This window comes from Diceros bicornis, chromosome 16, assembly GCF_020826845.1.
Source record: "Diceros bicornis minor isolate mBicDic1 chromosome 16, mDicBic1.mat.cur, whole genome shotgun sequence".
NCBI lineage: Eukaryota > Metazoa > Chordata > Mammalia > Perissodactyla > Rhinocerotidae > Diceros > Diceros bicornis.
The window spans coordinates 59,633,785-59,651,869 of record NC_080755.1 but is presented as its reverse complement, the minus strand read 5'-3'; the positions used below and the strand labels follow the sequence as shown (position 1 = coordinate 59,651,869).

The 18,085-nt window shown below is 41.5% G+C and overlaps 1 protein-coding gene and 1 pseudogene across 2 annotated transcripts in view; one reads left to right on the top strand and one right to left on the bottom strand.

Moving 5' to 3' along the window:
- Positions 1 to 831: 831 nt before the first annotated feature.
- Positions 832 to 5,566, bottom strand: LOC131415214 (DIS3-like exonuclease 1; annotated as a pseudogene).
- Positions 3,444 to 18,085, top strand: part of CD226 (CD226 molecule) — an 80,539-nt gene continuing 65,897 nt past the window's right edge. The window contains exons 1-3 of one of the 2 annotated variants that reach the window (XM_058557286.1): positions 3,444 to 3,851; positions 11,848 to 11,919; positions 12,227 to 12,565. In XM_058557286.1, the coding sequence (XP_058413269.1) occupies positions 11,874 to 11,919; positions 12,227 to 12,565 (385 nt within the window). In that variant the 5' untranslated portion in view covers positions 3,444 to 3,851; positions 11,848 to 11,873. Of the gene's footprint in view, positions 3,852 to 11,799; positions 11,920 to 12,226; positions 12,566 to 18,085 lie in introns of those variants that run through there. The other variant, XM_058557287.1, reaches the window with a different exon arrangement.

Here is an 18,085-nt window from a genome sequence, read left to right as displayed (position 1 = left end):
CGTCTAGGTTGAGAAGAAAGCAGCTTGTTGAAGGATAGAGGATGTGGAGCAGCTCGCGGAAAGGATGGGCGCGGGGAGCAGCTTGCTGCGCGCAACCTGCAGCTGCTGCTGGGCACAGACACTGGCGCCTGCTTCCCGCCCCCCGGGACACCCGGCTGCCCCGCTGCTGGCCGAACACGCACGGGGCTGTCTAGGGGGAGTGGTGGGACCCCGCAGCCCTCCGGCCAGAGTGGACCCTCGCGGCCTTGCTGCTTCCCTGCTGCGAATCACCACGCCGCAGATTCAGAATCTCAGGAAGATGTGCGTTTGGTCGAGCCCAGGCCCCGCGCCCGACGCAAGCCGCAAGGGCCATGAGGTTGGGTGTAGAAGCCGCGCTGCCCAGGGAATGGCAGGTGTCCCCACAGTGAGGGTGGGAGCCGACTTCGGTTTTTCCCCATGGCAAGTCAGTTTCTCTAATACCATGTGGTAGATGATCAATTCTTTCCCTACTAAACCGAAATGTCACCGTTATCATTTGCTGAAAATCTGTAATTATGTTTTTTTAACCAAAAATTAACTCAGGGTTTTTAAAGAGAGCCTGACAACCTGACTTGTGGAGCCACCATTCACTGTCTACTCGTTACTGAAAAATCGTTTTCCGTGTGACCTAATTACATATTATTTAATGCAACTTTAATTAATTATGACAAAACTTTTTACACATATATGAAATAGCTACCCAATCTTGATCGACTAGGACGTTGGGTGACACAGAAAATTAGATATTAATGTTGACAAGAAGGTAGACATTCACATAAGACAAAAGCCCTTTTAATGAAGTCAGAGAGTGTTTCACATTCCATCATAGTCTGAAGCATCCGGAAGAGCTAGGCCCCTTGCCTCCTCCAGAAGTCTGTACGGGCCTCTTCCCTTTGCTTGGCAGTATTCTTGACATTCTTCCTGGATGAGGTTTACTCTGACTTCTTGGGCAAGCTGATGAGCTCCCACCACAGGTCAAGTTACTTCTTTCACAAACTCACTCTTCAGCAAGCGGGAACTCTGATGACAAAGTTGCGGGTTTGGAATCATGTATGGTTTGTTGCTTATTATTTCAAGCCTGACTGTATCAGAATGGCAACGTGACACCTGCACACGTATTCTTACTGTTACGTGGCCAGACAGAGGAACAGGACAGATTCCCCTCCCGTCCTTGTGGAGGGAAATTTGTTTCAAAATCATTGAGGGGATCTTGGTTTCCATTCAGAACAGCTATTTGGGCCACGTGAGGTCACTGAACTGTCCTTATTTGTTAGGTAAGCAGCACCTTTAATCCCAAACCTTGGTATAAATTCAAGCACAACGTTTGTTCTAATTGAATAAATAACCGCATTAGATATGCAATGCGCCACAGTTTCAGAGTCTTTAGCTTAAAAATGCACACATTAGAGGAGTTCAGTAGGCTGCTTCTGGGTTCCTGCTGTTGATGTGTCTGCTTAATTCCTCAAGATCTTTGTTGCTGAACGAATTTTCCTTAATTTCCATTTTCTTATCCTTTGAAATGGCTGCCATTTACAATCAGTAACATCCGAATATCTTCTTATTGGAGAAGTGAGGTGGGTATGTTTGTCGAATGCATAGACCATAACCAGGCCCTCTTGCTGCACACATGACCCAGCGGAGAAATACAGTGCATTAGACGTGGTGTGGAGGAGGGTGTTGGCGCAGCAAGGCCTGATGGGGGAAGTTCTCTCAGATCTTCTCGGCTCCCCAGTGGTGGGCCAGAGTCATGCATTCAGCCACTGTCACATGGACTCCAGGGGCTGCTTGGGGATGAGGTCATGAATGTTCTTTTTTCATCTAGCTGTGTTTGAATCTCTACCCCTGTAAATCTGTAATTGTTTGAGTCTGCTTCTGAGCTCTCGATTCTTACAGAATAAAACACTTGAACACAGTAGCTTTATAATACTACATCTTAATATCTGGTAGTGCAAGGTGATGTACTCCATGTTTCTATTACTAAAAAGACACTTTGCTATTATGCATTTAAACAAAGCTCTTGCTCATTAAGGACATTTTTATTCTGTGAGCATGCACACACACAAACCATGCTGAGTGCTGAGGAAAGTACCCCCGACGGCCTCCCATGGCCTGTGCCATCTCTTTTGGAATGTGGTCAACAACAGCCTCATGAACAGTCTTTCACTGCCTGGCCTGCTCAAAAATGTAAGGGGTTATAGAATTCCAGGTAAATTAAAAAGTTTTTTGATGTGTTTTCCTAAAATTAGGTCTTGCCGTAGAAGAACATAGCATGTTACCTCCATTAATTCAAGACTTATGTTATTTCCTTTGATAGAATTTACAGATTTTGTATAATTGCTACAAATTCTTGAGGCACGTTCCTATATATTCATATGTAATATGTGTATGCATATACGCACATATATGTGTGTTCTTTTTGCTGCTCTTTTGGATATGACATAGAACAAAGCTGCCGAGTGTCATCAAATCAGGAGTGGGAGTTCCTGACCCACTCTTGGGGGCTCGGGAAGAGGACTCTATAAAGGACATCTGAGCTGAGACATGCTGATGGGAGTGGGATAAGGGAAGACAAGGAACCCCGTGTGCAAAGGCCCTGCCCAATCAGAGTCATATGTTCCTCAGGTTGTAAAATATCAGGTGGGTCTGGAGTGGAGGATGGGAGTGAGCGAAGTTGTAAGACATGAGACTGGAAAAAACGGCAGAGATCAATCATGTCCAGCCTAGTAAGTCAGTAAGAAGTTTGGATGTTCTTCTGAGGATGGTGAGGCACTGAAGGCAGGGACTTGAGTCAGGTAGGTGTTTTAGAAATCTTCCTCTGTCCCATAATAAGTCGTGGAATGAAAGACAGCAATTCATTGTCTTCTTCCACGCTTTCAGACATACATGTGGTCTACAGGCGAGGCCAGCCCAGCATCTGTGATGCTTAGCTAAACGTGCGAGCAGGTCGGCCCCCAGTGCCTTCTCTGTCAGTCGCCGTCCTTCCTTCCCATTATTCCTACGAATTGCATGAACTCAACCTGAGCCACGATCCTTCAGAGTGGTTTAACCAATAGGGAACCTGCATTACCTGGTAAATCAAAAGGATAAATAAAACTAACCTTGCTGTCCTCTGAAACAACTTAGAATCTTTCGTGTTTCTAAGACACAGAAGCTGCTAACTTGCGGGGACCGTTCTTAGGAAACACCAACTCGTGCACTTTTTGTGTCAGAGAAAATGGGAGATTCAAAAGCAAAACCAAAAAGAGTATCTAGAAGGTAGGATCAAAACACGCTTAGATATGGCCAGAGATAAGAAACTTCCTGCACTTAAGAGACTTCTGTATATGAAGTACTTTGATTGGCAGGAAAACAAATGGGGAAGAAAAGGCCAAGTAACCAACTTCAAGTTTTTTGTGTGTAGTTTCAATCTAGAGTTAGAACTGAAGATGAGAAGTGCAACTTTTCTACTTGTAGAATCTTAAAGGGAAAAAGAGAGAGACAGAACAACACCTGAGTTTGGAATGAGGCTGAGTTGCTAAAACGGTCAAGGTGCTTCCAGAAGCAGGTATACTTCTTGACTGGTTTTAATCCTTCAAAAAACCCTGCTTAGTGAAATATTGGTGATTTACTTCTGCTCCTACCTGAAGGAACTCTGGTGCAGAGAAGAGCTCAAGACACAGGACAGGTCAGCCCTGGGCCAAAAGCCCGGCTGCTCCTTGGTGCTGACGGAGTACAGTGGGGAGACTGCCAGTGGCAGAAACGGGGTGAGGCCAAGAGACCTCGATAAACAGGAAGCCCTTCACCAAGACACACCGGGAAAGAAGTTAGAGAGAGCAGAACTCTCACATCTCAAGGTTAGTAACCTTCTAGAAAAAAGATTGGATGTGGCCGAGTTCACACTTTTAAAATTAACAGCTTGCAAAAGAGTGGGGCTGTTGATAAAACGTCATGACGAGTAGATACAGCAGGAAAAGAGAGCTATGCGGAAAGCTGTAATTAGCTGACAGGCTGATGCTCTATAAACCTGTAAGTTCAATGATGGGTGTAGTTTAGTAAAAGGCTGTCATTTAAGTACTTTTTCTCAGTATATTTCTAGAATTGTATTTATAATAGGTCTGATAGTATGGTTCTTGAGAATAAGAAAATTGAGCTAATTTTACCAGTGTCTGGGCTATAAGGCTTAACCTTCCTTCCCTCAAGGAACACTGAGCAAGAATAAACTTAAATACTAAATGTTCACCATCCAAATGTTTATTTTCCTATGCAAGGGTCGACGAGCTTTTTCTGTAAAGGGTCAGAAAGTATTGTCGGCTGTGTAGGCCAGATGGTCTCTGTTACCACTGCTCATTGTAGCACAAAACCAGCCGTGGAAAATGTGTTAACAAATAAGTGTCACTGAGTTCCAACTAAACTATTTACGAAGCTCAGATGGTAGGCTGGATTCAGCACATGGGCCATAGTTTGCAGAACTGTGTCCCAGAGGCTCCCCACCGAAGCCAAACTGATGTCTCTGCTTTGACTGAAAGTGAGTTTTACTGGTCCCTCAGAGGTAGTCTGACTCCTGGGGGCAGGTCTATGACTTGCTGAAGTTCTAAGGGCATCATGGTCAGAGGGAAACCATAAGTCCTCATTGGAAAGATTCTCTTAGGGAGACACTTTGAGGCAGGGAACAGAAACTCAGACTGTAATGCTCCTGTCGAAGTCTTGCTGGAAGCATGAGCCTCTTAATAGCTGGGACATCCCAGCCAAAGGCACAGAGTCCAACTCCTGCATCTGGAAAAAGGGAGGGAACAGAGACTTCACACTCGTAATCTTCCCAGCCCCAGTCGTTTGTTCTCCAAGTTAGCACAGGCTTTCTGGTTGACAGCCCTCTGCTGTCCATCATGTCAATAGGTGTCTGAGCAAGTGAGGAATGGGTCAGAACAGGAACCGATTCCCATCATATGCATCAGGTGTTTCAGCGGGAGCAGGGGAAGGTGGGCTTGGGTAACTGAGCGGAGACTAGAATCCTCCCAATGTTCAGCGAGGGCAGAGATATCAGGGAAAGCAGAGCATATCACAGAGAACAGGAGCAATGAAGCTGGGGAGATGGAGAAGTGTCTCTGTGGACAGCCTGAAAGAAGGAAACAGCACATCTGAAGATTGTCACCAGCCCAGGTCACCTGGGAGCCTGCAGTCCGAGGCAAACTTGTGAGATGAATCCATACTTACGTGGTTAGCAGAGACGTGGTCAATAGTAGAGAAATCCAGTAATATTCTGATTAATGACTTCCTTGAGGATGAGGCTCTTTTATACAGACAGCTCTATTATAAAAAACCTCAAGCCAAAATCCCTTCATAAATCATGCAAAAAATGGCTGCCTACACAACAAAAATAGCTCAAGCGCAGTCTCTATTTGTCTTTGGTTAGATGTTGATAAATAGGGCTCATCCTTAGCAAAGCTGTAACAGCTGCACTTTATCTTCAGCCGCACGTCTTTCTGCACCTTTCGTTCAGATCTGTGACCTTTAAGTCCCTTGATTTCAAGCTCTTCAGAATGCCAGCGTGCTTATGCTCTCTTCTGCTCATCGCTCAATTGGCTTGGGATGCCTTGGGAATGAAGGGGTTACTCCAAGTTATTATCAATTAGTACCCCTTTCCCAATAACCATCCCCACACCTGATTCCTTACTCCCAGGGGGAGGAAGTTCACTGAGGGGCTGGTGGGAGGAGCCCCTGAGAGTGGAAGAGGCTATGTGACATCTAATTTCTTTTAGGATCCATAGCGAGTATACTGTAGCAGACATCTCTTTGTCTCTTTGTCCCTCTTACCTCTCACCCGCACCTCTCAGACTTTACCTAACCCTTACCCCCTTTCTTTTCCCAGTGACACACACGTGCACTTATGTACGTGTGCACACACCCACATACACACACACTATATATATGTTTGGCATTTGTTTAATAAGTACTTAATAATTTTTTATATCATAAACCATTCATCTGACACCCTGGACTATGACCTTCTGCATTATTTGTTTCCAGCTGTTATCATAAAGTTGTGACTTGGAGTGTACCACTTGACTCTAGTCTTGGAATGTACCGTGAGGCATTTTCAGATCAGGGTGGTTGGGGAATCAAGCGATGTCAATAAATGCAAGGTCAATAGCAAAATATGGTGGCTTCTGCAATTGGAAAGACCTGAGGTGGATTTGGACTCTTGCTATTCACTAGCAGGAATTTTTTTTTTTTTTATTGAAGTGAAATTCACATCACCTTAAACTAACTATTTTAAAGTGTACAATTAAGTGGCATTTAGTACCTTCATAATGTTCTGAAATTACCACCTTTATCAAGTTCCAAAATGTTTTCATCATCCCAAAAGAAAACCCCATACTTTAAGCAGTCACTCCTCATTTCCCCCTCCTACCAGCCCCTGGCAACCACTCACCTGCTTTCTGTCTTTATAGATTTACTTGTTCTGGATATTTCATATAAATGGAATCCTACTAATACGTGACCTTTTGTGTCTGCCTTTTTTCATTTAGCAAAATGTCTTCAAGGTTCATTCATGTTGTAGCATGAATCAATACTTCATTCCTTTTTATGGCTGAATAATATTCCATTGTGTGGATTTACTACAATTTGTTATCTATTCTTCTGTTGGTAGATGTTTGTTTCCACCTTCTGGCTCTTATGAATAGAGTTGTTATGAACATTGGTGTACAAGTATTTCTTTGAGTACTTGTTTTCAGTTCTTTTGGGTATAAACCTAAGAGTGGAATTGCTGGGTCATATGGTTATTCTGTTTGACTTTTTGAGGAACTGCCAAACTGTTTTCCACAGCAGCTGCACCATTTTGTATTCCGACTAGCAATGCACAAGGGTTTCAATTTCTCTATATTCCCTCCAACACTGTTATTTTCCTTATTTTTGATTATAGCCATCCCAGTGAGTGGGATTATAGCCAGCTCTGGTGGTCTAGTGGTTAAGATTTGGCACTCTCACTGCTGTGCCCCGTTTGGGTTTGTTTCCCAGTGAGGGGACTGCACCACCCATCTATTGGTTGTCATACTGTGGCAGCTGCGTGTTGCTGTGATGCTGAAAGCTCTGCCACTGATATTTCACATACCAACAAGGTCACCCATGGTGGACAGGTTTCAGCAGAGCTTCCAGACTAAGACAGACTAGAAAGAAGGAACTGGCCACCCACTTCTTAAAAATTGGCCATGAAAACCCTATGTATGGCAGACACAGCATTGTCTGATATAGCACTGAAAGGTGAGAGGATGGCACAAAAGACTGAGTAGTGTTCTGCTGTGCTATATACAGGGTCGCTAGGAGTGGGAATTGACTTGATGGCACTAACAAGCGGGTGTGACATGATATCTCTTTGTGGTTTTGATTTGCATTTGCCTAATGACTAATGATGTTGAGTATCTTTTCATATGTTTATTGGCTATTTGTATATCTTTGGAGAAATGTCTATTCAAGTCCTTTGCCCATTTTTAAATTGAGTTGTTTGTCTTTGTGTTGTTGAGTTGTAAGAGTTCTTTGTATATTCTGGATACTAGTACTAGACCCTTATCAGATGTATGACTTGCAAATATTTTCTCCCATTTCTTAGGCTGTCTTTTTACTTTATTGATAATGTCCTTTGATGCACGAAATTTTTTAATTTTGATGAAGTCATATTTATTTTTCTTTTATTGCGCATACTTTTGGTGTCATAACTAAGAATCCATTGCTGAATCCAAGGTCATGAAGATTTATCCTTATGTCTTCTTCTAAGAGTTTTGTAGTTTTAGGTCTTATATTTAGGCTGCTGATCCATTTGAGTTAATTTTGTATGTGGTGTGAGGTAAGGGTCCAACTTCATTCTTTTGAATGTGGCTATTCAGTTGTCCCAGCACCAATTATTGAGGAGACTATTTTTTCCCCATTGAGGGGTCTTAGCATCCTTGTTGAAAATCACTTGGCCATAGACGTATGGATTTATTTCTTGATTCTCAATTCTATTCCATTGGTCTATGTCTATCATTATTCCAGTATCACATTGTTTTGACTACTGTATCTTTGTAATAAGTTCTGAAATCAAGAAGTATCAGTCCTCCAACTTTTTCTTCTTTTTCAAGGCCCCTTTGCAATTCTGTATCAATTTGAGGATCAGCTTTTCCACTTCTGCAGAAAAGGCCATTGAAATCTTGATAAAGATTGCATTGAACCTGTAGATTGCTTTTTCTCTTGCAATTTGGATGCCTTTTATTTCTTTTTCTTGCCTAATTTCTCTGGCTAAAAATTACAGTACAATATGAAGACTGGTGGTGAAAGTGGGCATCCTTGTCATGTTCCTGGTCTTAGAGGGAAAACTTTCACCATTGAGTATCACATCAGCTGTGAGTTTTTCATAAATGTTATTCAGTAGCAGTAATTTAAGTTCTCTGAGCATGTTTTCTTGCCTGTCATTTGCTTTTTTTTTTCCTGGCAGATCCATTCCTTGACCTTTTCTAAAATCTCTGGAAGGGCTTAATTTCCTCCATGGTTTCAGCTTCAGTCAGGCAGCCTCCATAATGAGCAGTCCTGGCTCTTCCTAGGCCGCTAACCCTAAGGACAGAAATAGATTCCTCCTTATGCTCCTCTTTGAGTTGTTTCCTCACCCCTCTTTGGCTTTTTTTGCTCTCCCATCACCCTGCCTAGTAGTTTTTCTTATGAAATACCTTCTGTTGAACAATGGGGTACAGGCTCTGTTTTCCTAACTGGGCCCTGACTGGGACACACGAAGTTAAGGGTACTTATTATTGTTATATCTCTACATAATAGATAATGGCCTGGCAGTCTGTTCATCTTTCTTCATCTCCATGGGAATCATCCTAGTCCAGGCCACCACCCTGTCTTACTCAGATTATGGTAATAATGTCCTACCAATTTGATATCCTTTTTTGCATCTCTCCAGCCTAGTCTTTACGCAGTGGCCAGAACAATTGTATTAGTTCAGATGTATATGGATGCAGGTAACAAAAGCTGGTTTTCTAACTGACTTATAAAATAAGGAAATTTATAGTCTTACACAATATGCTCAGACTCTGGAGTTGGTAGATTTAGAAGCTCAGTGATGCAAGATCCAGGTTTCTTCCCAGTACTCTCTGTCATCTGCTTTGTCCTCAGGTGGATTTTCTTCAAGATGGCTGCCTGTAGTAACTGGGGCAACATTTTTTCTTATTCACATACAATAAGATTCCAATATAAGAGAGAGAGAGAAGGAGAGGAGGGAAACTTGTCTTTCTGACATGGAATGTAAATAATTTCCTTTACTCTGATTGGGTCAACTCAGTCCACAATTGGCTTCTCCATGCCCATTCCTCACATGAATCGTAGTTATTAGTGGAATGGCTTAGATTTGTCGTAATATCTCTGTGGGTGGGAGAAGGAATAGATACCCAAACAAAGTCAGGTTTCTGTTAGGAATGAGGAAAGGGAAATGGGTGATGTTCTGTTATCTTTCTAAGAATTTAAATCAGATCATATCATTCTGGTGCCTAAAAGCCTCCAATAGCATTCACTTGCTCTTAGAATCATATCAGAAAGTCTACAAGGGCAAACAATATCTCACCATCTATCTATACAGTCGAATCCCCTGTGAACTTCTGTCCCCATCTCCCCTCAATTGCTCCAGCTACAACAACTTTGAAAAAAGTTCCTTTCAGAGCTGTGTTTATTTACGCTATCTATAGACATATGTCCAGGAATCGTGCTTGGTGCTGGAGTTACATATGTAAGCCAGATGCTATGGTTTCTGATGGCCAAATTTGAACTCCTATATGTACGTCATTCAAGACACTTTCAATTCAGACCAAATTCATTTTTGTCACTTCTCTATCCCCTAGACTATAGTCACACATTTCTTGAAAATGCCACATGTAGTCACACCTTTATCTCCTCCACCCACTTCTCTACTTGGAAAGTCTTATTCAGGTTGGAAGGCCCAGATCTGGTGCACTTTTTCTGCGAAACTTTCCCAAATCTATTAGAATGAATTGTTCCCTCTCTGGGGTGTCATAAAACTTGATCAAATGACTTGCATAGAAATTATCATTTTATTATAATAAATTACTTCTTTAATCTGTCTGACCCAATACTTTATGCAATGATTTGAGGGCAGAGACCGTGTCTTTTTCATGCTTGCATCTCCAGGGCCTAAGCAGGGTACCTGGCACAACTCAGTAAAATTTTCAGCAAGTTATTTCATTGAATTACTTACAAAACAGAGATAAGAGATACCTTATCTAATTATATCACAAATAATACCATAGATGTGAAAGGTTTTGGAAAATAGAATTCTATGTAAGCGTTAAGGTGGTACTAAACATTATTATATGTACACATTATAATTTTGTTCTGATTATCATTACATTGTTGATCTCATGTTTCCTGAAAAAGGTCCTACATTAGATACTGCTATTGAGTAGTGGACACCTACTAATAAACTTTTGGATTGAATCCCATAGGAGGTTCAGAGTTGGCCTTAGGCAAAATTGTCTTTAGGGGTTCCTGCTCCACTCTTTCCCAATTTTTACCTGCCTTTAATTTTGACCCTCTCATCAGGGGCCAAATGCATTTGTACAATTCCTCTTATTGTAGAGACAATAATATATTTTTATACTGATGTGGTAATATGTTCCTAAACAAGTTCTTAAGAAATTGAACTATTTTTTTTTTTTTTTTGTGAGATCAGCCCTGTGCTAACATCTGCCAATCCTCCTCTTTTTTTGCTGAAGAAGACTGGCCCTAGGCTAACATCTGTGCCCATCTTCCTCCACTTTATATGGGACACTGCCACAGCATGGCTTGACAAGCGGTGCCTCAGTGCGTGCCCGGGATCCGAAGCGGCGAACCCCGGGCCGCCGCAGTGGAGCGCACGCACTTAACCGCTTGCACCACCAGGCCGGCCCCTGAACTGTTCTTTTATGAGACAGGGAAGGGAGCAATGATGAACCTAAGAAATTGATCACATTTCGATATTGTAGTATGATCATATAAGATGTAACCATTGGGGGAAATTGAGTGAAGCGTATACGGGTCCGCTCCGTACTATCTCTACAAATTCCTGTGACTCTACAACTATTGCAAAATAAAAAGTTTAAAAGAACCCAACCATAATGGTAGATTTGTATATGCCCTGAGCCCCAACGCTTTTATATCTGGAGGGGCTTCAGTGGTCCCTTCATCACCCTCAAAGCAAATGCCTGAGGTCAGCAAAAGGGTAGAGGTGAGAGGAAGGCCGTGCGCAATGGGGCCTCCACGCGGGCGGAGCTTTCAAACTCCCAGAGCCACGGGCGCCTCTTCTCGCCCTTCAGTCTGCTCCAAGCTCACCTCCCGGTGAAGACTGCGTGCGCCTTCCTGTCTAAGGGGAACCCTACCAGCCCCTTCCTGATCCCCACTTTCCTGCTTTGTTTTTCCTCCTGCACTTACCACCTACAACTGACTATATTTTTTACTTCTTTATTTTAGTTTCTGTTTCTTCCTACTAGAATGTAAGTTCCGTGATGGCCAGGATTTTTTTTTTTAATTTATTGTTGTATCCTCATTGCCTAGAGCAGATCTTGGCACAGAGCACACGCTCAGCGAACATTTGTTCAATGAATGAATCTTTGTAGAAAATGAAAGCTTGAAAATAAGCTATTTCCCCGAGAGAGAAGTAATTCAAATCTGCCCATCCTTGTACTAGAGCAAACCTGACTTTGAAGCTAAGACCTTTTTCCTGTGTTCATACTTCAGAAAAAGAAGACACTACTGATAATATCTGAGAGGAAGGAAACAGTGCATGGTGCTGGGCCTCTGCATGTAACATTATAAAAATTGTCTTTTTTATAGACCAGCCTCCCAAACGGTTTCCAGAGATGGATTATCTTACTTTCCTCTTGGCTATTCTTCATGTATACAAAGGTAAAGATAATGTCTTCATTTAAAAAATTCACTCTTTTTTTGATCTTATAGTGTGAGGTGTTCAGAATTTCTAATGCTCTTTAGTTCGCTTAGATAATTTCTCACGTGTTCAGAAAAACTGCAAGTTACAAGTACCAGATATCAGCATTGGAAACCTTTTTAGACTAAGGTAGAAACTGTTAGCCTTTACAATGATCTCAATTTACTATCTTGCTAGGTCTTAGAAAGCTTAGAATAAGCTTAAGATATCTATTGGGTGTTTCAATCATCAAGTCTAATTGATTTAATGTGATGTTGTATATTTCAGCTCTATGTGAAGAGATGTTTTGGGACACAACTGTTAAACTTGCCAAGAATATGACTCTAGAATGTGTGTATCCATCAGCGGACACCTTAACCCAAATGGAGTGGTTCAAGATCAATGCAACAGAGAAAGAGTCCATAGTCATTTTTAACCCATATTATGGTGTGATGATAAGAAAGCCCTATGTCGATAGGGTGTACTTTTGCAATTCAACCATGACTCCTAATGATATGACCCTGTCCTTTCATAATGCCTCTGCAGCTGATGTTGGCTTCTATTCCTGCTTTCTTCATACTTTCCCACATGGACCTTGGGAAAAGGTGATACGGGTGGTTCCATCAGGTAAGTGAACATTTTATTTACCTTTTTACCCATCTACAACATTTGATTCTATAAAGCCCAAGTAGAAACTATGAAATGCTTTATCATATTTTTATGGAGTTTTCCAATTCCATTTCTAGATTCTATGATATTATTGTTTCAAGGAAATAATTCTGTGAGTCAATTTCATTTTTCTTAATGTGCTGTCATTTCTGAGTAGAAGCATCTCCCACATTTGAATGCAGCGAGAGAAAGCACAGGTTTTCTATTCTCTTAATGATAACCTGAGCCTAGATTAAACTGATGTCAGCAACGTTTGGGTTCAGGAACCAGGTATCTCCCTCTTAGTGCTTTATCCCAACGAGGTAGTACTATTTCCTTTCACTAGGCACTCAGTGCTAGCTTCAACCCCTGCATGTTCAGAATCTTTCTATAACACCAAATTTAGATTTATTAGCGAATCCTGGACAGAGTTCAAGCACTGGCTCTATTCTCTGCCTCACCCAAGTTTCACTGGTGAAGACTCTTTGGAAATTGCTAGCTGTCATTTCAGAAAGAATCAAATGATATCTTGAGGTATTTTCTGCTATGTCTACTGGTGATTGTAGTTTGGTGCTTGTGTGTTAGTCCTTAGAGTAACAGCCATGTGAATTGGGTATGGTATGTTGGAAAAACTTGGGTTTTCTAGCCTTCACTTCTTATGTAACCTTATGTGAGCTGCTTGGTCCTTCTGAATTTCAGGTTCCTGTATAGTAAATTGTGCTAATAATGCCATTCTCTTTGCCAAATGGTCTAGGATGATATATTTAAAGAACTTGGCCCATGGTGGTCAAGGAATAGTAGGTATTATTATTATCACTATTATTTCCTTTGCTTTTGATACAAAATGAATAATGATGAAATTTTCGGGTGTCAGCGACAGTCTAGGAAAGGAAATAATTTGGAACTGTGTGTTTCTTGTCTGGTGTCTCTCAAGTTATATTCCAAATGGACCTCCAGCAGAGCATATTATGTGACGTCTGATACAGTGTTTTCTTTTTAAGGGATCCATATTATAAAAGAACAGTTTACAGTATTGTGTAAGGAATATCAAATGGTCAGGAGGTAAGAAAAATTTCCATGTGTTAGTTTTCCCTTTCTCTTTGGGTATAGGTAAGTTCAAGAATAATTTGGTGAATATGAGTGAGGCTTACGGAGTGCCATTTAGCAAAATCTTTTTAGTTAAATACGCATTTATTAAAGACTCCATTTTGCCATTCAAGCCGTGATTTGTTGTTGTGTGCAGTTACCTGTTAAATGCTGCTTGCAAGTTTTTAGTGTATAGTCCACTTTTGATTAGCCATGCAAGTAAAGGAGAGAATTGACAAGGGTCTTAAAGAGGAGTGAGCCATTTGACACATGGCCTGAGCCACCAAGGCTGGAACAAGATGGGCTTCCCTCCCTGCCTCGTGTGGCAAGCCTTTGCAGTTTGGGCCCCAGATTGGGGATTCCAATTTCTGTCAAAGAAAACCAATTGAAAACAGGTAGAATGCTGGTTACCAGGGGCGGGGAGGAAGGGAAAAAGGGAGATGTTGGTCAAAGATACAAAGTTGCAGTTATGTAGGATAAATCAGTCTAGAGATCTAATGTTCAGCATGAAGACCTTGTTAATAATACTGTGTTGAATACTGGAAATTTGCTAAGAGAGTAGATTTCAGGTGTTCTCGTCACACACACACACACACACACACAAATGATATCTATGTGAGAAGAAGATGTGTTAATTAGCTTGACTGTAGCAATAATTTGTATATATAAATGAATAAATTATATTTATATATAATCATGTTGTATACCTTAAATATATACCTTTTTTTTTTTTTCACTGGGAAAGATTCACCCTGAGCTAACATCTGTTGCCAATCTCTCTCTCTTTTTTTTTCCTTCCCTCCCCAAAGCCCCAGTACGTACTTGTATATTCTAGTTGTAGGTCCTTCTAGTTATTCTATGTCAGCTGCCACCACAGCATGGCTACTGAAAGACGAGTGGTGTGGTTCTGTGCCTGGGAACTGAACCCAGGCCGCCAAAGTGGAGCACGCTGACCTTTAACTGCTAGACTGTCAGGGCTGGCTCTAAATATATACCATTTTTATTTAACAAAGAAAACAGGTAGCTGTACGTCTTCCGAAAGTTTGGGATAGAGGATGTATGTATTGGTTATCTTATTCTGGATAAATGATACTCTTTATGTAAAATTATATTAAAATGTATGTTAACTGTGCAATAGGCATTTCTCAATTAGTAACTGATTTAGAGAATTTAATGCAAAGAATGGCTGCATTTATCTTATGCTTCATGGGAATATATGCAGAGGCGGCTTGGGAGGTAACATTTCAAAGGCAGCCCTTTAAGGCAGAGGTTGTGATGGAAGTGGGGTCATGGAGAGAGTTACCGTAACCCGTGTGTCTCTGGCCTTACTAGTCAGTTAAAGCAAATGTAGTCATATTTATGGAAATGCCCCCCAAAATTGGTGGCTCACCCCAAATACTCCACTACCTTTTATTGGGTGACTACTGTGTATGAAGTAGATGAAATGTCATCTCATTTAATGCTTATGAAACACCATGGGGGAGGTAACATGTTCCCATTATGCAGCTGAAGAAACTGAGATTAAGGGTCATTAACTAACTCAATGTTGCTGAGCTGCCAAGTCACAGCACCAAGAGGAAACCAGTTGACTTTCCTGAAGTGCCAGAAATGAGATGAAGTGGAGCTTGACTCCAGTAGAGTGAACAAGGAGGTTCAAGGAATCAGGTCATGTTGGACCTTGAAGACTTGGAAGGAGTTTTTTAAGATAGAGAGGCTAGAGTGAGGGAAGGAGAGAAAATGGAGAGAAAAGGGCATCTTGGGGGTACTGATGACATGAGAAAGGCACAGTGGAAGTTTAGAATTCATGCAGGAGAGAGAGGATGGACCTGTTTGGCTAGAGCACAGAGCCTGAGTAGGATGTGGTTCTCACTTTGGGCTCTGAAGCCCTTCACTGCCACAGAGGTGGCCTGAGAGGAAGAAACTGTGAGGGTGGGACCCCCCTGCCCACACCAGCAAAGGGGCTCAACATATGATACGTTGGGGTCCCAGGTAAGGTTTTATACAGCAGATTCTATGTTTAAAAAATAAGTTGAAGCCCAGTGGGACAGCAGAATGTCAGAGAAGAGCCTGGAAATTTAGGATGGCCCAGATATCACTATGCTTTTTTTTTTTTTTTTTTGCCAGGAAGATCAGCCCTGAGCTAACATCCGTGCTAATCCTCCTCTTTTTGCTGAGGAAGACCGGTCCTGAGCTAACATCCATTGCCAATCCTCCTCCTTTTTTTCTTCCCCAAAGCCCCAGCAGATAGCCGCATGTCATAGTTGCACATCCTTCCAGTTGCTGTATGTGGGACGCGGCCTCAGCATGGCGGGAGAAGCGGTGTGTCAGTGCGCGCCTGGGATCCGAACCCGGGCCGCCAGTAGCGGAGCGCACGCACTTAACCGCTAAGCCACGGGGCCGGCCCATCACTACGCTTAATGGAGTCTGAATTTCCCTCTGTAATGTAGACCGTGAGAAGTTGCTGAATGTTTTTCAGAGGCAGACACAACCCAGTTTTTTTTACCACCTAGAAGATTAAACTATTTGCAACCTTATAGGAGGGGAAGAGCTTAAGGGCAGGGTGAACAAAGAGTATTTTATGGATTGGAACACTTATCCACTGCTGATAAGAGTGTAAATTGGTATATCTATTGTATTATTGGTATTGGTAATATTCAGGGTTCTCCAGAGAAACAGTCAATAGGACGTGTATGTATATAGAAGGAGATTTATTGTAAGGAATTGGCTTGTGAGATTATGGAGTCCAAATCTGCAGTGTGGGCCAGCAGATTGGAGAGCCAGGAGAGCCCATGGTGCAGACGAAGTGAGAAAGCAGTCTGCTTTAGAATTCCCTCTTGTCTCAGGAGGGCAGTCTTTTTGTTCTATTCAGACCTTCAACTGATTGGACAAGGCCCACTCACATTATGGAGGGCAATCTGCTTATTCAAAATTCACCTATTTAAGTGTTAATCTCATCTAAAAACACCCTCCAAATTAACACACAAAATTAACCATTACATCTATTTTGGAAAGTGCTATGGCATTAGCTGTTACAGAACCCCATATTCTATAATGCTATAATTCCACTCTCTTATATATTCTAGAGATTGCCCACATGTAGGAGACAGACCTGAGAATGTTTACAGCAGCAGTGATAGTAATCGCAAAAAATTGGTAACAACCCAAATACCCATCAACAATAGAACGGACAAATGCATTGGGGTCTATTCCTACAGCAGGGTACTTCACGTGGCTAAAAATGAATGAATTATCACCACCTGCTCACCAACAGGAATGAATCTCAGGAAGAACACATTGAAAGACAAAAGCAAGTTCAGAAAAACACATAAGGTATGATTCCTTTCCTTTAAAGTTTAGAAACATGCAAAACTAAACAATATGTTATTTATAGATATAAACATGTATGGTCAAAAAGCAAAGTTTTGAAGCATGGGCAGGAAGAGGATAGAATCAGGAAAGGACACAAGGGTCTTCGAAGTTCACAGTTGACATTTTTCTTATACGGATGTTTTATTTCCCAGTTGTATCAAAAATGTTTTACCAGATCTGGCTTGTATAAATGGTGTGCTGATTTGTGGGAACTGAATTCCCTTCTCCTTTAATTCACTCCTCAAATCTTTTTTGAGAACCTACTATATTGGAGATAACATTTGTGGTTTGGAAGATAGAAAGCCATGAATCTTAGCTGTCAATAGTATGCCGAGTATTAAGAGAGACAAAAGTTGTATATTGCAAATTACAATTTAAAGCAAAAAGTAAGTGTTATTTTAGTTTAGAGGATAGACTTTACCAGGAAATTCAGGATAGAGTCCCTCAAAAGGTGAAATTTGAAGTTAGCTATCAAGGAGGTAAATCAGAATCTTTGAACATAGAGATGGATGGAGTAGCATTTCAGGAGAATTACTTTAAAAATTACCTACGGGGCTGGCCCATGGCATAGTGGTTAAGTCTGGTGTGTTCTGCTTCAAACCTGGGTTTGCAGTTTCAGATTCTGGGCATGGACCTACACTACTCATCAGCCATGCTGTGGTGATGACTCACATATGAAAAAGGTAGAGGAAGATGGGCACAGATGGTAGCTCAGGGCTAATCTTCCTCAAGAAAAAAATGAGGAAGATTGGCAACAGATGTTAGCTCAGGGCTAATCTTGCTCAGAAAAAAAAATTATGTAGAAAACAGCTTTGGCTCTAGTTTAACCTACTTTGCAAGGTAATTTTCATTTTTGAAAAAAGCCTCTCACAACAACAACAATACAACCTCTCAAACTGAACCAACACATGGGATTGGTCAACAATGAATGCAGTTCTTTCTGGCTTACAGTTCATGGCTTGGTTTACTTCAACATGTTGACTTAATGCTTCCAAAGGCATAGGAATCCAGATCTTTTATGCAATAATATTTTACAATCTATCT